This window comes from Sylvia atricapilla, chromosome 4 (genome assembly GCF_009819655.1).
Source record: "Sylvia atricapilla isolate bSylAtr1 chromosome 4, bSylAtr1.pri, whole genome shotgun sequence".
NCBI lineage: Eukaryota > Metazoa > Chordata > Aves > Passeriformes > Sylviidae > Sylvia > Sylvia atricapilla.
In genome coordinates, this window is record NC_089143.1 from 20,475,562 (window position 1) to 20,495,642 (window position 20,081).

Consider the following 20,081-nt stretch of genomic DNA (forward strand, 5'->3'; position numbering starts at 1 on the left):
ATTCTTCTACTTTAGTAACTTTAAAAAAAAAAAAAGAAGTTTAACATTGCCTAGGCTTGATTTTCCTTATTCCCAAAAGACACGCCCCAAGTTTTTTCTTAACCAAAAAGAATAAGAAGTTATGAAAATTATTCTTTAAGAAGTATAAATGAACTTTTTTTCTGAAGAATTTTCATGTCTGAAAACACCAATATTCTTCTACGATTTTTCTGAGCAATAATGTACTTTGAATTTCCACTAAAATGCATATTTAATCCAAAACCTGTATATCTACCGCTAGCCACTGCACATTCTGTAGCTGGTTTTCACTCCCATATTTTCATCTCTATTAATAGTGAAAACGATTGTGAATTTTATTGCTAGGAAATAAAATATTAATACAGAATTAATTTCAGTGAAGCCTAAGGATGAATATTATTAGAATATGGCACATTTATTTAAATTTCAAGAACAATTTTGATAATCAGACATATGCTGATTCTGTGTTCCAAGAAGTCTTTAGAGAAAATGTAATAAAAAATATAATGGCATTCTGTGATAGAATCTACTTCCAAAACTAACTAGCCCAGTGACGACACTGACTCTTAGTTCTGCTTGGGTTTCATGCTCAGCATAACCTGATTTATCTCAATGTTTGCCATCTACCATATAACTCTCATGGAACATAAGCAAAATTTATTATCTAGATGAGATTCCTGTAGGAGGCACATTATAATTAATAAAAAGTCTCTCGTAGGAAATGGGCAATTTCAAATTAAATGCAGTTGAATTTCTCAAGTGGCGTTTGAACTGGATTTTCACAGTGTGAATGGAGATGCTGGTGCAGTCTCTCTGTGTAGGTGATGCGTTTCTCTTTGACCACCAGCAGCTAGACCTGAAGCAGCAAAGGGCTTTGTGCTCCTAAAACTGAGTTCTAAAAGGGCTCTGGCTTCTTTTGTGTCTGATTTCCAGGTGAACCTTCTATCCCTGCCTGTTCCAAATTTCTAGCAGGCACTGTAGGTCACTCTCTCCTAGGGAATACTGTAACCATCCCAGGGCTCACAGACTTTAGGGAGGAGGTTACTGGGACACAATACAGTTTCTACAGTAGGCAAAGTGAAATCCTGGTTCCATGGGAATCACTGGTTAAACTTTTGTGCATTTCAAAAGGATTACAATTTTCTCTACAGCTTTATGTTACCTTCTTTTGATGTAAATACCAAAAGATCTTCAATGACAGCTGAATTTCAATTCCATCTGAAGAGAGCAGTTCCAGTAGATTCCTGTTGACCCTAATAAGCTAGGAAAAAAAGTCAGCAGCAACACAGCTGTATTGTTTGGGAGGAAGACGCATAACAAGAATGATAACACAAAAAGGGTAGGATTTTAAAAGGAAGAATCAAAAATAGTAAACAATGTCTTAACATTAACAGCACAGGAGAATAAAATATTTTTTGTCATTGCTTTCAACTTCCATTTATTGCACTTCAGAAGAAAGCTGAAGACTAGAAATAGTGTCTGATCTAGGCAAGTCTAAAAACTTTAGAGTACATGGAAGGACTTGAGAGTTGTGTCCACGTGCACTAAAAACCTACATATCTGAGAGTTCTATACTCCATCTGTTCCTCTTGCCGAGATTAGCAGGCATGTGTGTTTCTGACAGAACATTCTATGCTATCTTAAATTATGACCCCAGGAAAATATTAAAAAGAGAAAACTACTTCTTAATCATTAACCTATCCCAAGGAGCATAAAAGTTCCTTTGTAGCTGAATTTCCAAGTGTAACTGAACACAGGACAAGAATGAATTCTTGGAATCTCAGGAAATCAGAACAATTAATTATTGAGCACGCAGGTAAGAAAGTATTATTAATATTGGCTTACAGTGATAGTGTAATGTCAGAGTAAAACATTAGTGATCAGATCCAAGATGCCTGGCTTTGCAGAGTCATTCCTTGCTATTCCCTGCTGTGTAGGGAAGCAGGGACTAGGGAATAACTCTTCCCCAGCCCAAGCAGCATGTGTGCTGGTGGGGACCAGCATCAGCCCACCTGGGAGAGGAGGAGCTCAGAAGCCCTGGATCTCTTCTGGGCTTTGCTTCCCTTGCCCTTCTGGACTGCAGTCCCTACTTTATTATTATTATTATTACTATTACTATTATTATTTGTTTGTTTTTTTAATGCAGTGTCAGCTTTTTTTTTTTTTTTTTTTTTTTTTTTTTTTTAATTTTTATTTGAAGCCATACTTTGAAAAGAAAACTGGTCTTACTCTTGTTAAGTACCATTCACATGGTAAGTTTGACATATCCCTTAAACTCAGGCACGTTTTCTGCTCACCAGGCACACACCAGACATCTCCAACAGGTAAAATGAGACTACATCCCACATCTCATTTCACAGGGCTGTTGTCTGTAAAAGCAATAGATGATTTCTGAAGCTATAGGTGCAAGGCTTCATTCTTACCCTCAGCTTTTCTTTGAAGCATTTATGTACAGGATCTGCTGCACACCATAACACAGGTATTTGTGTGCTTTCTGGTGGGGCTCCTGTTACAAGTGACTATATCATGGTCAGAATCAAGGATCTCCCATGCTTGCTCCTGAATCCCAACTGAGATATTAAAACTATCTGGTCATGCAATTGTCCACTTCAATGTCCACTGGAATACTGGCAGGGCCCAGAAGTGTTTCTTCCTTGTGGGCCACTTTCTATATGAATGCCTCACCTTTGATAAAATTGTATAATAAAGCAAGATTAAGAGGTGTAATATCTTTTCAGAAATGGAATCAAAATTAGAGGAAGATGTGCTGAATACTTGTATAAAATACAGGACTGTAAGAAGTTAATCTTAACATGGATATTCTTAAAGTCTATCAATACTTACACATTAAACCTTATAAAATCACCTTGAAGGAAGGTTAGAAAATCAGGATTTCTTTCGCTTCCCTTCCTGCTGAATCCAGACATTGATTAGAAGAGTATGAGAATGAAAAATCCTGTACTCCTGCTTTACTTAGGGTCTGATGGCATTAGCCAGCACAGTGCTCATTTCCTGTCACATCAAAGCTGGGTGCCTGATCCCTTCTCCGAGCTGCCTGTGAAGCCACTTTGCCCTGAGCAGAGGCACAGTCACTGCCTACCGCTGTGGTGAAGTGGCCGCTGATTACTCAGGAGAAAATTGCTCCAAATCACTGTCTATCAACTGCTCATTTTCACAAGACACAGGACTCTCACACCTTATTTTGCAATAGTTCTGTGGGATTTTGCAAGTGTAGTTTTGGTATTACATCTGCTGCCTTGGGAGGGACACAAGGCTGTGCTTTTGCTTGTAGTTTCTCTTTCCCACCACTATATATTAATGAAATGGAATGCTATTCTGTGGCAGAGTACCAAAGTCCCATGGCATTTACAGTCTGGAAAGTGCTGGTTTTTACAAATAGTTTCTATTGGGTTTTTTAAGACCAGATTGTAGCTACTGAAATAATACACGATCTTAAAAAAAAAAAAAAAGGACAACTAGGAACGTCCAGTCTTGACAGATATTAGAATCAAAGATGAGCAAGCCTCATTTCTTTTCTGCTTTTTTTTATTCAAAACTAATGTGTATGGCATTTCTGAAGTATGTGAGTGCTTCAGAGAACTTCCCCTGAGAAGTGAATACCTTCCACAGCCTCTGATGGCCTCAGGACCCTGTGAATATGTTTCTTATTCAAGGTCTGTGGCATTGGGATGCAGGTAGGCAAGAGCATTTGTCTCTATGATGCAGGTGAGACCTTTTGTTTTAAAGCCTTTCTTGCAAAGTGAAGATTGTGCTTCCCTTTCAACAACTTCATGATCAGGGACCTCACATAAAGTGAGGAGTTTGTTTGGTGCTCTCCTGGCTGTCCAATCCAGTCTCTAGGAAAGTCTATTAAGCACGGACAGAGGGATGTTTTCTCTTGGGCTGGATTTTATACAAATCTTTAGACAGTGTTAACGGGGGGCTGTGCTCAGGTGCTTTGTGTGTTGGACTGTGCCTTTGCAAAAAAGCCCAAACTATGCTGTGATGATTTCTTTGCATCAGTTTGCTGTGTTGGGGACAGCAGGTGAGAAAGATGTAAATTGAAACCAGATTCCCTCAAGTGAAGTATAGCAAAATACAGTTCTCCATTTTCCTTCTCAGTAAGGGGTGAATGTGGAAAGCTATATCTCTTGAAAACAAATCAGTCTGAGTTATATACCAGGCTTGGATAAAACATCAATCAATGAGTGGTTAAAATATCAAGTGGTAGGCAAGGGACCAAAACCATTTCCAGTATAAGTGATGCTTTCTATGCATTTGTTCATGTTTAGTTTGTCTCTACCCTACCTCTGTTCATGCTTAGAAAGTAAAAGACTTGAATTTTTCATTACTGGCCATCTTTCTTTCAGAAGGACTGTGGGAAGGGGCTCTTCACTTTTCTAGCAGGCACTGATGGCTATTTCATGAGGTTAATATCAGTCAGGATAATCACCTCAACATCTTCTGACATCAACATGTCAGAAGAAAAAAAATTAATAGATTTCCATTCAGCAACTTTTAACTTTTACCTTGAAAGTAGAAGAAAATGCTTCAGCTGACACTTGCTTTTATGTTGCCGCTTTGATCTTCCAGTGGAAATGGATCTATAATAGCACTAGTGACTTCCCCTGCTTCCTTTACAGTGGAAAGACCTTTTCAGTAACATGATTTCTTGATAAAAGGAAAAGGACATAGTGCCACTTATTTTAGGTCACTGCACATTCCCCCTTGTCCTCTAAATTTTCTGGATGGACTGCTTCACAAGCTGGCTGAATTGTGTTCACGTACCAATTTGTTTTTGCAGCAAATGAAATTAATTTTCTTAGCCTTATGCGTCCCATCTTCCCTCTGACACACACTTCTGTTCTTTTGGCAAAACAAAATTCTGCATGAGTGTTAATGAGGGCTCTTGCCAGTTGCATTTTTTGCTAAAAAAACCCTATTTTCAACCTCACTCCATCCACTATGCCATATTCTTCATCCAACAAAAGTGATCATTCAATGTAGTTATGTTTTGAAGAATATAAATTCAAAACCAAGTCTCATTTCAGGATATGTTTTAAATGTGCTTTCATAAAATGGTTGGACTTTCCTAAAAAAATTTTTGCCATCTAAGAAAATGTTTTTCATCTAATGAAAGAGAAAATCAAAACCATATGTACATTAAGATATGTTGGAGGAAATAATTTTCTTCTAACTGATGTGGAAAAAAATACCTGAAATACATCAAAGCTACCACTGAAATGGAATTCATTCTCATTTTAAAAGGATGGAACTGAGAAGCGTTCCAGTCTCTCAGGATTCTGAGTTACAGTTTGAACACTTTCATATGAATACTGATTAGAGAGAAGTAACTTTTTGTCCTGTAGTTGATCTTGAGAGCAAGTAATAGAGATGTGATACTTGAACAGAATGTATTTTAGATTTTTCCTTAATTTTATGTTGTGTACAGCACTCATTGTGCTCTTCTTTACAGTCCTCTACAAAAGGACATCGTGTTTTCTTTCATAGCATTTCCCCCCTGAAAATTTGTAAAGTAATCTGGAATTCCTCAGAGACTTGGGAAAAAAAAAAAACACCCCGACAAATAAAAGAAGCCAAACAAACACTCCCAAAAAACATTTCTTTCTCCCATGTGGCCCTCTCTCCTGGAAGGACATATTTTAAATTCCCTGGGCTTTGGAAAGTTCATATGAAAGGTGATTGATTTTCTGGATTAATTTTTTCAGGGTTAAGCTGCCCTAGTAATTGCTGGTATAGGAGTATACTATAATTAGGTCAGCTGTAGAGCTGAACTAGATGGAGACCTCATTCCCTCAGGAAAGGCAGGACTTCTAGACATATCCCAGTACCTAGAACATGTTAGTGGTAAGCTCTGTATGTCTGACACAGCTCTTTGAGTCTTGCAGGGCTGTGAGGCCTCCCTGTGAAGTAAAAGAAAAGGGCACGCTCTAAGCACATAGTCCTGGATTTCTCTGGGCTCTGTGCCTCAGGCATCTAAATTTATGGCACTTGAATATTTTAGCCACTCAAATCCATCATTAGAGCTACCTCAAAATTCTGCATCCAAAAGATCCAGAAGGACCCAGCTAAGCCCATTTCTATGAAGGACTGCCAGAGATGGTCTCACATTCTCACAGCAGAAATTGTTGCTCTTGCAGCAGCGAGTAGAAATGAGCCAAGACACAGACGTCTTGTTTATCACAACATGAAAAGGGCCCTGGTTTATTCCTCTTTACAGCTCAGCCATCCTGACTCCAACCATTCACTGACTCTGGCTGCAGTAAGCTCTTGGTGTAGGTTTTCCTTGCAGCCTCTGACTGCTGGTTATTCCCTGCTAAGCTGTGACTGCAGGCTTTGACCCAGATAGACTGTGACTGCAGGCTTTTTCCAGCTAGACTTCCAACAACAGGCTGAGACCGCAGACCCAGACTTACCTCACAGCAGTGATTCTCTCTCCCCAGGAGCCGCCTTCTTCATGATGACCAATGTTCCTCTTCCATGACACTCCCCCTCTCACCCTCTAACTCACTCCTTTCCATCACACTTATCTTGATTGGATACAGCTGTGACCCATGAGGGCTGAGGCTGTATTGGGTAATTAACACAGCTGTTACTTACCAGGGGCAAGGTCATCTGTATTTTCTTCTTCTGCGTGGTATGGTTAAAGAAGACCTTTCTCTGAAGTACAAAGAATTACTGTCACTAAATATAATAAAAGTTATTTTACTTGAAGACAAGACATGGTGGGAAGCAGAGATCTCAGTTCAGAGTTAAGTGGAAATTCTTCAGAGGAACAGGGTCTTTAACACTTGGACATGGAAAGTTGGCAAAAATGAAGAGGTGCAGAAGGGAAGTTTAAAAAACTTCATTAAATTCAGATGTAAACAGACAGAAATTTATCTGATAGCATGAGAGAAAGCTCATCATGTTGCAAAAACCTCTTTTGCTATTAATACAGTATATCCAAGTAACAATAAGCTATGGCTAGAGCAACACAAATGTGTTTAAATGCTTTTTTGCTTAACATAAGCCAGTCTTGCTTAAATTGTATCGTCCCTTTTTTTTTGAAGATACAATTTAACAACAGAATATTATTAGATTCCAGATACTGGGCCTGGGTGTTTTTTCTATCTGTTAGAAGCATTCCCTTCTCTCCAGCCCACTCTAAATACATTTCTGACTTTTCTAGCAGGAAATCTGCAGCTCTCAAATCCCTGGAGAGAAAGCAAGATTTTATTTTTGAACACACTTGTAGATGTTTCTGCATTATGTCTCATTATACTTTAGCACATTATTTAGCTTGGAAGATTGAGGCTTCTGCCATCTATGGACAGGAAAAATCTGTCTTCCATGTTATAACTGTTACCCTGTGTATGTTTCCCTGTAGGTGTGGCTCGTCATTTGTAAAGGGATATATATTCCAAAGCTTTTGATGTACATGGGGCAAATGAACTCTATCTCACAGCCACCCCTTTTAATTATAGATTAATATGTATATGCTACATAATGAGCATATCACAGTATAAAGGATCAGAAGGATGGCTGCATTATTTCAATGGAATGAGTTTTGGAATAAATGTCTTCAAGCAAAACATGAGCATATTTTCAGCACCTTTTAAATCTCATAACATTCATTTATGAACTGATTTAAACAATTGATAGGAAGTGAGAAAATTATTTTTGAAGAGTACTAAATGGAGAAGATTTAATTTTGTCTTCTCAGCTAGTACAAACAAATATTCTGTCTTCAAGGAGAAAAATACAGTCAAATAATTGGTTCATACATATGTATGTTCTTCAAGAACAGCAGGGCTGTGTCCCTGCTATAGACACTGTCTCAGTAAACCAATAACCTTGGTCCCACCAAGAAGAATGGCAGCACTATGGAGTGGAAGGTGAAAATCAGGATTGACAGACTCAGAGCGGGAAGGAGCAGTCTCAGGGACTTAAACACATTACTGTAGTACAAACGTGCTAAAGCTGTGCAATAAAATACACAGAGCTTTGCTGTGCATTTAGCTGTTGTGCACACACACACTTAAAAAAACCCAAAAAACTTTAACTCCCTTTTCCCTGAGACAGTATTATGAACCATGATAGTGTGAAGTATTAGCAACTTCATGCATCTTAAATATGATAATGCAGCCTCATATCAATAACTTACAGTTTACAGGGCAATTGCATGCATTCAGCATAATTCACATAGATTTTCCCAGAGACGGACAGCACAATATCTTAGAGACACAGAAATCTTCATTTGTGTGGGAAAACTGAAAATACTGTAAGGGAAAAACAGAGAAATATTTTTGTGGTGTGTGTTACCAGGGGAACATTTGTTTTTAAAGAGGAGACAAATTACAGTGAGGGTAATATGAAGTAATGAAGGATCCAGAAAAGGCTTATTGTCTGGATTTATTAGTCTTCAAAATAAAAAGAAAAGGGGGAATAAAAGGAGGATTCAATAGGATTCAGTAGAATTCAATATTGCTGCTACAAGCTTTAGCAGATACTTTATCTTGAAGAAAATAATGAGAAGGTAATGAAAGTTAGTGCTAAGTTCTGAGAGCACACTGTCAATTACATACATTTTCTCTGATTTCTCTGCCCACACTGTATGGTTATGAATTTACAAGAAAGAAAAAGAAGCTAGGACATTTACTCAAATAGCTGTGCCTATAAGATGGGGAAAACATTTCAAAAATCTCTTTAAAATATGTGTTAAAACACAAGACAAGCAGCCTTACTTTATTTTATTGGCTGTTCTGTATTAATATGTACCTCCGAGAATGGAACACTAAGATCAATGCTGAAGTGAGAGGAATGCTGGCTACAGGAAACACTTTGAAACACTCTGAAACACTTTGGTGGACTTCTTGGGGCTTCAGCAGACTCGGAGCATTTCCAAGACCTTTAATTCCTGGAGTTTGTGACTCAACAGTGGCAGGGGTGGAAGGCCAGGTGTTTTGGAAGACAGGTCATCGATGATGCAGGGATGTGTCTGGGGGTGGCTGGACTTTGGAAGGGCAGTAATTGTTCTGTATCAGTGAGAATGCTGTTGAGCAGGGGTGGATTTCTGTGCTGCAGTGCTCCCATGCAGATGTTTGCACCCCACACTTGGAGCAGTGAGTGCCCTCTCAGACCTAAAGAAAGGCAGAGTTTATGGAGAACCACACAGGGTCTTGACAAGCAGGTGCAAACCAGCTCTGTTGAAAGCTCTCATCATGCGTACATACTTCATTTTGCTCTCCACATCTGCCTGCAGCTGGATTCTGCAGATGCAGTGGTCTCCTGCTCAGCAGAAGTAGCCTTGTGTGCTCCTACTGGCCTGAGCTGGGCTGAGGATGAGGCTCAGGTCACAGCTGCTGGTGTCACTGCAGCAGGCTCTGCCAGCTTTCCTGTACTCTCCAAGATTATAATGCCAGAGAAGTTGGATATAAATGGGAAATTTACAGCCTTAAAGGAGATGTTGAACATAATTGAATGTAGAAAATAATCCATAAATCTGCATTATATGGGTGCTCATTGCAATTGTTAAGCTAATTTCACTGTTGCCTGCTGCCCCGAACACTTTTTCCAGTTTATCCCTCGTTTCAAGGTATTATCTTACAAAGCTAGTTCAAATTGTAAATTCATTGCAGGAGTGTCTGACTTACCTTAATATGTGGATATAGCATTTATCATGATAGGATTCAGGACTTAGAGCAGACTTAGAGCATTCTCTCATTACTAATTAAACACAACAAAATTGCCTCAATACCTTTGCGCGGAGGTTGGAGAATATTATAGTCACTACAAAACTGTGTAGAAAAGTCCTAATTAAATTGTATAGTACTCTTCCAAGAGAGATTTTTCAAGTACAAAATTATCACTGTGGGAAAATTCCAGGCTGTATTATAGCACACATCAAAACAATGGATAGTAAGAAACAAAAAATTCTCAAGAGCACTAGTTCCAACATAGTTTTGCCCATGAAAATATTTGTGGCTAAATCTAATTCCATTTGAAGTGCACTGGTTTTACACAACTCTGTATTCTTGGGCATACATTTTAGAAGGATTTGCATTTTATGATTGTTCTCAATTGTGTTTCTCTTAATTGATATAGAAAGTTACAGTAGTTTTTATATGCCTGCTTTATTATTTATAATGGACTTAAAGAAACCCACAAACATCGAACAAGCAAAGCTCTCTGCCCTATATTATATTTTGATTCTTTGGTAGGACTCATGAAGATAGTTGGGCAATTTTGAAAAAAATGGTTTAATTGATTAGACACATTGCTCCTTTCTAATTAAAAAGGATTAAAAAAGGGAGTTTGTGACTGTGAGCCAATTTCATTGATGTATAGAGCATAGCTAATATCAGTCATTATTGAGGTCCTGATTCTAGCGTGTGTTTTCTCACAAACATGATTATAGGAAGCTCATTTGCATTGCTAAATGAAGGCTAAAAAAACCAAAACATTTTTCCCTGCTGGCCAGAGCATAGCTGATTCAATCAGTAAAATAAAAATAAACAAAAGTAACTACTCTGATGAAAGCTGAGATGATGAAGCACAATGTGCGTAAGAAATTTGTCATTTAGCTACTAGTACGCTTTCCAGAAGAAGAAGCACAAAGCTCCTCTTTAAAAATCCCACCAATCTATCATAGAAGTTTTTGTGTGGCAGCAGAAGGATCTCTAAAAGCTATACATTATCTCTCATCCAAAATTTATCAAAGGGCATGTTGGTGGCATGTGCTAAGGGACTGAACTGCATTGGATGTGTAAGAAAAAGCAATTCCTGCTTTCCCCAGCAGGACAGATGACTTCAGCTACTTCAGGGGCTATAAGTTGTTGTCTCTTTTGCTGCACTAGAAGGCAGAGTCTGAGCAGCCCAGCACTGCTGACAGAAGGGGTCTTTCCTTCCTTTGGTTCTTAATCAGAGTCTGCATAGAATCTGCATCACTTTTTCATGGATGAAATCAGCATCAAATAGGGAAAAAAATGGAGATTTCTTGCACGGTAGTGGTTTGCTCCAGGTCTCCTCTTGGGGCAGGTGCTAGAGCAGTGAGGCTACCAGAAGCAGTCTATTAAACCTGTAGCTTTTTTTTAATTAATGCACTTTGAATACCTCCTTGCTTTCCAACTCCAACAAAACTGTAAGTGTACCTGTCCAAAACCTCTAAGCTTCTCCTATGCTGGCAGTCACGTTTTTCATAGCAGAACTATTGGCACACCTAATAGTGTGGAAAACAGAAAAATACTTGGGGTCTGACTCAGCCAACTTCACCTTCTCAGTACACCCCATGACACCAATATTTAGGTTTAGTTTAAACAGTCAGAAATAAGTTGGAAATTGTGATCACATGTTCCTGCAAATAGAAAACATACAACTGACTGGAATGGATGGATCAGTGCCTATTACTTCCTCTATAATGTACTTAGCTGTCATTTGAAATAATGTGCCAAGACCTATAACCAACCCCCAATTCCCTCAGATCTACAGGAAAACCGTCTGGAAATATTACATTAATCATTCTTGTCAAGGCTACAGATGAAAAGAGCCATTTGTACTTTATGACAGTTGGTAATTAAACATTTACAGTATTGTGCCAATATTTAATACACAATGTAGAAGGAGCAAAATGAACAGAAGGTAAATCTGGGAGAGTTTAATATGGAGTGATGCTGTGGGAATGTGCATGTGTGATCAGAACTGCAACACTGCAGAGCAAGAGGCATTGCAAAAAGCTGTGGTAGGGGCAAACTGCTTTTCCAGCTGTGTTGGACTTCTTTCTCTCTTCCCTGGAACAGAAATAAGAAAAATATTTTTATCCTTTAAATGGCTTGAAGAAATCAGATGAGACTTCAGGAGAAAAGATCACTGTCCACTTTTGCAAGACAATAAATCTGTACAGAATAAATGAGGCCCAAGGAGTTTCTTCTGGTTTTATGACTGCCCTTTCTTTTTGTCTTCAGTCTCTCTGAATATCTTGTAAAAACCTTTTATGTCTTATTTAGGACTTCCCTTTTTTCATTTCTGCTGGAATGAAAGACAAAAGTATGTTTGTGTATTTTCTTGTTACTCTAATACCGCTTCAGAACTTAAGGATGAAAATTGTTCAACATCTCTTACTTCCATTAAATAGATGGGGTCAGAAATGATCCCATTTTTTCATAAGGATTGGACTGCAACTCAGCAAATTATCTGTGTCATCACAAACCAGACTCATCTGACTAAATGTCAGTGCACAATGTGCATGTCCACATCTGAGCTGTGTGCACTGATGTACTCCATGGAGGCAGAGCTACAGGGAGAACCATCTGCTAAAACAGACAGTCAAGACAGGGAAAGTTCACCACATCCTAAAAGCTTTTTTTTTTCCCTTTTTAATCTCTATTTTTGAGCTTGGATGTGGATAATTCGTTTTTCTTATGTCTAAAGTAGGAGAGACAAGCCTCAACCAAGCATTTCTCAGGCGTGTTCCCAGGCTTTGTAACTTTTCTTGTTGTATGTGTTCTGTCCCCACAAATCATATCCTATCAAAAATAATATCTCTTCGTTTTCTTCTGCACCATTATCAGAGCTTCCCATGGCAAGAAAGATCCTTACAGCTTTGTTGGTTGAAAAGAAAGATGAAATAAGAGTGTAGGTGTTCCAGAGATCTGGAGGCCTATCCCTAGAAGCATTCAGGGCCATGTTGGATAGGATTCTGAGCAACCTGATCTAGTTGAAGGCCCACTGCAGGGGAGTTGGACTGGGTGACCTTTAAATGCCTCTTCCAACACCAATCATTCACTGATTCTTTGATTCAATACTGGGTCTCCATGGTATAGCTGAGGGCATTCACTGATCTGTGTAATAAGTTGACACAGGTAATTATATGCAGCAGAAGGTACAGCTTGCAGTCAGTGGAAGTGCTATGGATTGTGGATAAAGCTGATTGCTGCCATGATTTCATTTTTTTGCCAGCAGTACTGTTTGAGAAATGATCGTGTGGCAACAAGCGTGAAATTAAAGTGTCTGAGTGAGCTTGCATTCATGCACAATTCTCTGTGCAAATATATTCAAGTAGATGCAATCTATTGGTTAACCAGGCTCCTCTCTAAAACAGCTCTAGTAAAGCACTGGCAAAGATACCCAGTAACAGACAGATCAGACTGCAAATATTTGGTAGAATCCTGCTGCTAATTAAATTCTATCTGCAGTAAACTCCTCCATTTTTTAATGCAGTCACTGATGATCTTGCACTATGATGATCTTGCACTGCGTAGACCTTTCAGTCTACCCACTTGTCATTCTATAAACCCAGGTTTCTTGGGGGCTGTGTGTGCATCAGCTGGCAGTGCATCTGGGCAGGAGAGGCTCTGCTGACCTGACATCCTGAGCCACATTCTGGGAAGTTCCACCTCAGATTTTCTCTCACCTGTTCCTGTAGTCTACAGGCTCAAGGCTGGGCAGATGGTAATAAGTGCTCTCTTGGAACACATCTTCTGGTTTTGTATCATCCAAAAAGCATCTGATTTGGGTGCTAAGATATGTACCAAAATGCGGTAGGGTTGTATGCAACTGGTAGTTGGATCAAAATGCAGTTGGGACATTTACTTCAAAAATGCCTTCCCAGCCTCAGTTAAGGTGATAGCACAGTGGCATCGTGTGTGGTTGATGTACAAAGTCACCCAGGGAAACTCTTCTTGCTCAGAATAACTGTAATCACAGAAAAAGAATCAAATGTGCAATTGCCTTTCCCCCATGTTTTTCTGGTTGGAAAACTTTACATGGAAAATCTTAGTGAATTACTGGTTCTGCTTATAAACATTCCATGTCTCTAGTCTATATAATCTGATACATCATGGATCCTGCAAATATTTACTTATTATATTTATCTAATAACTTTAATTTCTGTAGGATTACTCAAATGAATAAAAGATTTTCTTTCAGATCCAGATCAAGGTCCAAAATCCCCATGCATTTTGATTAGAACAGAACAATAGGTGTTCCAGAAATAATGTGAAATCTTTCTACTTTGGTCTTTCCCAAGGGATATGAATATAAAGGAAAAAAGAAAAGAAAAGAAAAGAAAAGAAAAGAAAAGAAAAGAAAAGAAAAGAAAAGAAAAGAAAAGAAAAGAAAAAAAAAAAAAAAAGATGGGAAATAGTTTATTTTGGGTAATGAATTCTGTCCTCCTACAAACAGAAAAAATTTTCTCCTTTGCTTGATCCTATGATTATTTCAGTCTATGACCAAATTAAGCAAGTAGACCAACACCCATGCTCATGATAGACATAAAATCTTTACCTTTGTACATTTGTAAACAGTTTGTTGTTCATGATATGGAACACCATATCATTTCATGGAGTGATAAAAATCTGTATTTGTGAAAAAGTTGTGACCAAAATTACATATAACATGAAAGAAAATTTACAATAGATTAAATTACAAAGAACTTTGTTTTGTAAGAGATAGAATGGAAATGACACAGTAAAAATAGATTATTTCAAATAAAATATTTTTCGCTTCCAAAAACCTAACCTATTTGTTTTAAAAAGTTGAAATTAAATTTGCTTACAGGTGGTAATCCTTCATAACAAAAGCACAATTGGACAGAATAAACATGCATTTATTATCAAAATGTGGATGTACAAGTTGTAAAATACCGTAAATGTTTGGAATTTTGGCTGCTGTTTAAAATTATAGGCTTTTGTGTCAGCAATATTTTGACTAAAGTAGGTTTCTTTCTATTCAAGATAATTTCATCCAGAATAGATCCATGAAAACAGAGACACATGTAACTTCTTAATATTTTATAACACCTAGCTATGTATCTGAGCAAATTTTTAATGTTTTTAGCTCTCCTTACTAAGCTGCTTTTCAACTCTGTTTCAGTCAGCCTATTGTTACAAATAAAAAGGCCTTTCTTTGCCATGGTTACTATACATAACTAATGTGTCTGATCCTGCATCCACTAAAGTCACTAGTAAAACTCTGACTTGGCCAGGGTCACATCTTTTACTACAAAGCAGAACACATGATGTTAAAGAACAATGTGATTACACCCACACTGCAACTTTTTCAATGAGTTTCAATGGTATTAAAATGAAATTATTCAGTGTTTGGCCTATTTGACACTGCATTAATGTATTTACATCATATACATCTGTTATAAACTCAACAGCAGGTGCTTAGAAACAGCTGTGTCCAGCAGTTTCACAAAATTTCAAACTGGACCATTTTAATTAACAGAGAGATTGGGGGTAATGTTAAAGCCTTCAGGATAAAGCTGACCCCAGTACAACGTTGTCTCTTGCAAATATCCAGGAATGTGGCAATCTTTGAGAGGCTGCCTCATGAATGGTTTCAAGTTTTCTTCCAGGATTTTGAAAACAAAAGTCACACTTAAAAAACTGTATTTTGCTGCTGATGGTCATTTTCCCAGTGGCAGAGACAAGAGGAGAGCAGAGCTGTATGTGGAAAATCTCAGCCGGTGTGCTGTGTGGGTCTGTCCTTGGCCAGGGGTCCTGCTTTAGGAGGGATGAGGTGCAGAAGCAGGGCTGTGCAGGGAGGACCCTCCTTCTCTCTCCCTGCAGGTGTGGGCGTGTGGGGCTGGGGCTCACTAACTGCTGCAACCTCTGGTGCAGCCGTGTCCCAGCAAATTGTTGTTCCTCCCGTCCTGGAGCTTCTCGTGGCTCTGAAGAGATGCTCTGCTGTCAATGCTGGAAGTCTGTCCACTTTGATCCTGCTGTCTTCTTAATCTGCCAGAGGTTAAAAACATGGATAGAGCTGTCATGTGCAGGTAGCTGTATTGGACAGACAGCTGCTGCCTGCCCTGTGGATAGCTACATACTCCTGGGTATAAAACAGGTTCCTGCACCATTTCACCTGTATTAACTGTTTGAGCTTTATAGCTGCCATTTCCTCTAAACGCTGATGATTGCTTCCTCCTAAATATGTGCAATTAGGTCTTGGACAAATCCTGCTCTCCTTGAAGCCTATCATAAAGAGCCAGCAGAGGAAAATGCTTTCTCTGGCCTCAGCACCTCTGCTCAGACTGTAACTCGGTAAAAAATCTACATAGCTGGAAGCTGATGAAAGCTGTTGACCAGGCACACAACAGCTGCTCCCCTCTGTTGTCCTACAAAATCATCAGTAACCTTCACCAGTAAAAGAGAAAAAAACATGAAATGAAAATATTTTCAGTATTCCTCTTATTATTACTTCATGTTACCAAAGCCTCACGAGTGGTTTCAAGGGACAACAGCAACAAAACCCTGGGCTTAAAGGCTGCAAAGTTATCTTCTTTTGACATAATTTTCTAGAGAACAGCAACAATCCTTGAAGCACCTTCAGTCCCCACCAACCGTATTATCAAAGAGCTTCTCAGCATTTCTGCTCAACAGCAATCTCTGTGATTTTACTGTGATCCATGTCATATTCAGCATTTTCCTCCAAATGCTGTGTAAATACTTTCAGGAAAGATGTCAAGATTCATTGGGAAGCTATGTGGTGGGAACTGTTGGGGGTTTTTTGAAACATGAACAGCCAATATTTTGAAGGATTTTTTCTCTGACTGTTTCTTCTCTCAAAATGGGAAATAGTATCTCTGAAAAAGTCAGCAAGGCTTGGCACCAGACACTATGGAAGATCTCTTTAGTACAGCAATTATAAAAGGTATATGTACTATACTCCAAAAAAACCCCAACTTTGCAAGTAATATAGAATACATAAAAAATAGTAATTAATGGAAAAGCATGCAAAAATCAAATTTAAGGGGTCAATTTCAAAGCCTTAAACACTTCCAGGTGTTGTAAACAATATGGAGACACCATACTGAATGCTCAGAAGAGAATGTGATGGGACATGAAAATACTGTAATTAAACAGATGAATAGAGGAGGCTATTAAAGCAGAAACTATGGGAACACTGGGTAAAAGGGCAGACACATTAAATGAAAAGCTGTAAGACAGACTGAAAACAACAAATTAGAGGAACAAATTGCCAAAAGCTTTTTTGGTGAAATTTTTCAAGTGCACCAGAAATTTAATGGATACCATTGAGTCTATAGGTCAATGTATGAGTGAATTATTAGAGGATAGCACAGAAAATATGAGTCCCCAGCTGAAAAGCCACTGAATTATCTTCACCACTGTTCATGACAAATCAGCTTAGGAGGATTCCTTTCCTTATGAGAAATTTGTCCATCGTCTCCAGTTCAAACATCCATGAAATAGCTTTAGAACCAGTCACTTAACTTGTTAGCAAAGCATCAAGACAATGGATTTCCATCCAAGGACTCTAAGAAAGTTATACCTTTTGCACAGCTGAATGGAGAATGTAACTTACTCTTCAAACAGTCTTGGCACTATGGAAGACAGCAGATATGATGGCTTTGGTTTTTTGTTGGTTTGGGGTGTTTTAGCAAGATCTTCAAAAAAGATCCAAGAGACTACCAGGACACCAATACAGTTTGACTTGAGACTTGAAACATCTCAGGATCTGAGCTACTGGTACAAGACTAATGTATTTGTAGGCATCGAGAGAAAAGACTGCAGTGCTTGGAAACTCCTGTTGCAAAGTGTGGGTGGCAAACCTTGCAAATTGCTAAAGAGTGAAGTGAGAAAAATTTTGGCTCTATAGAGATCTGAGGCATCATTGCATTGGTCTAAGATACACAAATGTTTTTTCACTGGAATTGTGTATTTCCTTTGTTCATAAAATGCTGAAAAAGAAGGCATTTACTGCACTGCTCAATTTAAAAGGAAAAGAATTCTCTCAATAAAAACATGAAGCAAGAAAACACCAATTTTTGAGTTTTTTTCTTTTGAGAACTCTCGAACTGGCACAAAGGCTGTGTATGTAAGGAGGACATAGGAAATGCATGTAAGGAGGACAGAGGAAAAAGGAGGGAAATAAAGCCCATTCTGAGTTCAAAAGATGCCTCTGGCCAGACTCAATTTTTTCACTCTCCACAGAGGTGGTTAATAATGCTGATTTATTTCTATTATTTTCTTTTATTCAGGTCCCTACTTCCCAGGTCTACTATTGAAACAGAATATGGGGATTTGGAAGTGCTGAAGAAATACATCATTTTAACAGTGCTTTATTGTATTCCCTTTTCAGACATTTTTGTTTTCTGTATCTAGATTCACTACAAATACTTCAAACTATCAAAGTAAGCAATAGGTTAATGATCTGATGATGAGGTAAAATTTATTTGCTATTTAACTGTTTAATAATTTATCAATCACTTTATTCAGTTATTAAAATTACGGTAAGGATTTCACTCTAGAGGTTTAGTTAGTGTGGTACAAAAACCTGCTTACCAGTGTACTGGTTACTTACTCTTGGGACTGGGAAACTGGACTAAGAACCAGGAGATGCTGGTTCTCTTTCCCCCTCTGTCACCCTTTGGATAAATTTCAGTACTTTTCTGTGTCTCAGCTTCTCTTATCAGGTGTCAAGGCAGCTGCTGTCAAGAATGATGGGAGCAGAGAACTTTGTGTCTCTAAGTACTGCTCTGTGTCTCACAGCCCTGAATGAAACAAGGAATTACAGTCTGGTATCTGTGATAACTAGAAAAGAAGGTGGCATGTATAACCAACCAAAATGTAACTATACTTCATGTATAATTATGCATGTATGCATTATTCAATATATTAAAATACTAATGTAAAGAGAAAAGACTGGCTAAAAGCTAGCATGGAAAATAAAATATTGAACAGAAAAAGACTGCAAAAACTATGGCAAGACAGAATGAAAATCACAAACATCTAATGAAAGCCAGTAGCAAACTTGGGACCACAAGGGAATTGTTTACAGCTGAGCATTGTTCTCTAGATGAATAAGAATATTGAAGTTTGTCTTTAGGCTGTGCAGTAGGATAAGTTCAATGACAAAAAATGAAATGTTGCTGATTCAACCTAACTGTCAAAATTGCTAAGATTTGCAAGATTGAGCCCTCCTCCCAAAGCATTACAAATTCAGAAAGAATAAAAAAAGGCAATTGGTTTGTATTTCTCTCTAGCTCAAAACTGCAGACTCAGGTCAGGACACAAAGAAATGTGTGTGCACAGTCTCTTCAGTTAAAATATTGGACAGTTACAAAAGTGAAACTTCTCTCTTTTTGGTGTATTCTTGATTCCTTGATGTCAAACCCAGGGCACTTTTCTATCAGATGCTCTAAGCTTTTAAAAAATGTGAGCACTTTGACATGTTTCCTGTAATCATGGCAAAATAAATGCAGTCTGGGCCATTCTGTTAAAAAATGACACTAGTGCAATAAATCATTTGTAGGAAGCTGCTCTCCAGTGAATGACTTATCTTGCCTTTAAGCTGATGCAGCTACAGGCTGTGACAACTTTATAAAGGCTCAGGGAGAATGAATGGATTGATGGAGACTTTGTCGTGGATCTGAAGCAGGTACCTGTTTCTGTGCTGAATGCTGTTGGCTAAGAATAAATAATAAAATACCCAGCTATGGATGAAAGACTGAACAAGTAGTTCTGGTGGATATAGTCATATGGAACAAAAAAATCTGCAGGGAAAAGAGGATAAAAATAAGTTTGAACAGGGTCTGTTACATGTATTCCATGACAGTTCTGTACAAATACATAAGTAGTCTCAGAGGCAATTATTCTCGGAACTAAGAGTGGTTCTGCTGAACCAACCAAAGAGTTTCCCTTCCCTTCACCACAATGCAATATTGATAATGTGTGACACTGAGCCCTGCAGACTCCTCTCTAGCAGCGAGGAAGAAAGAGGCTGTACTGGCCACTACAGGAATTCTTCAAAGACAGTAACTGAACCTTCAGTGAAATCTTGGCTTTGTCAGTATTTCTGGTAAAGAGAAAGAGCCTGTGTGAGCCATGAATTGGTTTTTAAAGTTCTTATTTTCCAATGATCAGATATTATGGTAGAGTTCCTGCAGCATTGATTTCTGATGCTGGATCTTGAATCTGATATTGGTCAGTGGAAGGGAATTCCCTGGAAGGGAATAGGAGGGGGAAAAATTCTAGGTCCAAAACCACTGGAGCAGTACAGACCACTGGCATCAGGCTTTGAAAAATGTAGTTGCCATGTTT

The 20,081-nt window shown here is 38.4% G+C and overlaps 1 protein-coding gene across 2 annotated transcripts in view; it reads right to left on the bottom strand.

Moving 5' to 3' along the window:
• Positions 1-14,134: 14,134 nt before the first annotated feature.
• STK32B (serine/threonine kinase 32B) overlaps positions 14,135-20,081 on the bottom strand; it is a 156,008-nt gene continuing 150,061 nt past the window's right edge. For both annotated transcript variants that reach the window (XM_066317250.1, XM_066317249.1), the window contains exon 12: positions 14,135-15,755. In XM_066317250.1, the coding sequence (XP_066173347.1) occupies positions 15,617-15,755 (139 nt within the window). In that variant the 3' untranslated portion in view covers positions 14,135-15,616. The remainder of the gene's footprint in view (positions 15,756-20,081) is intronic.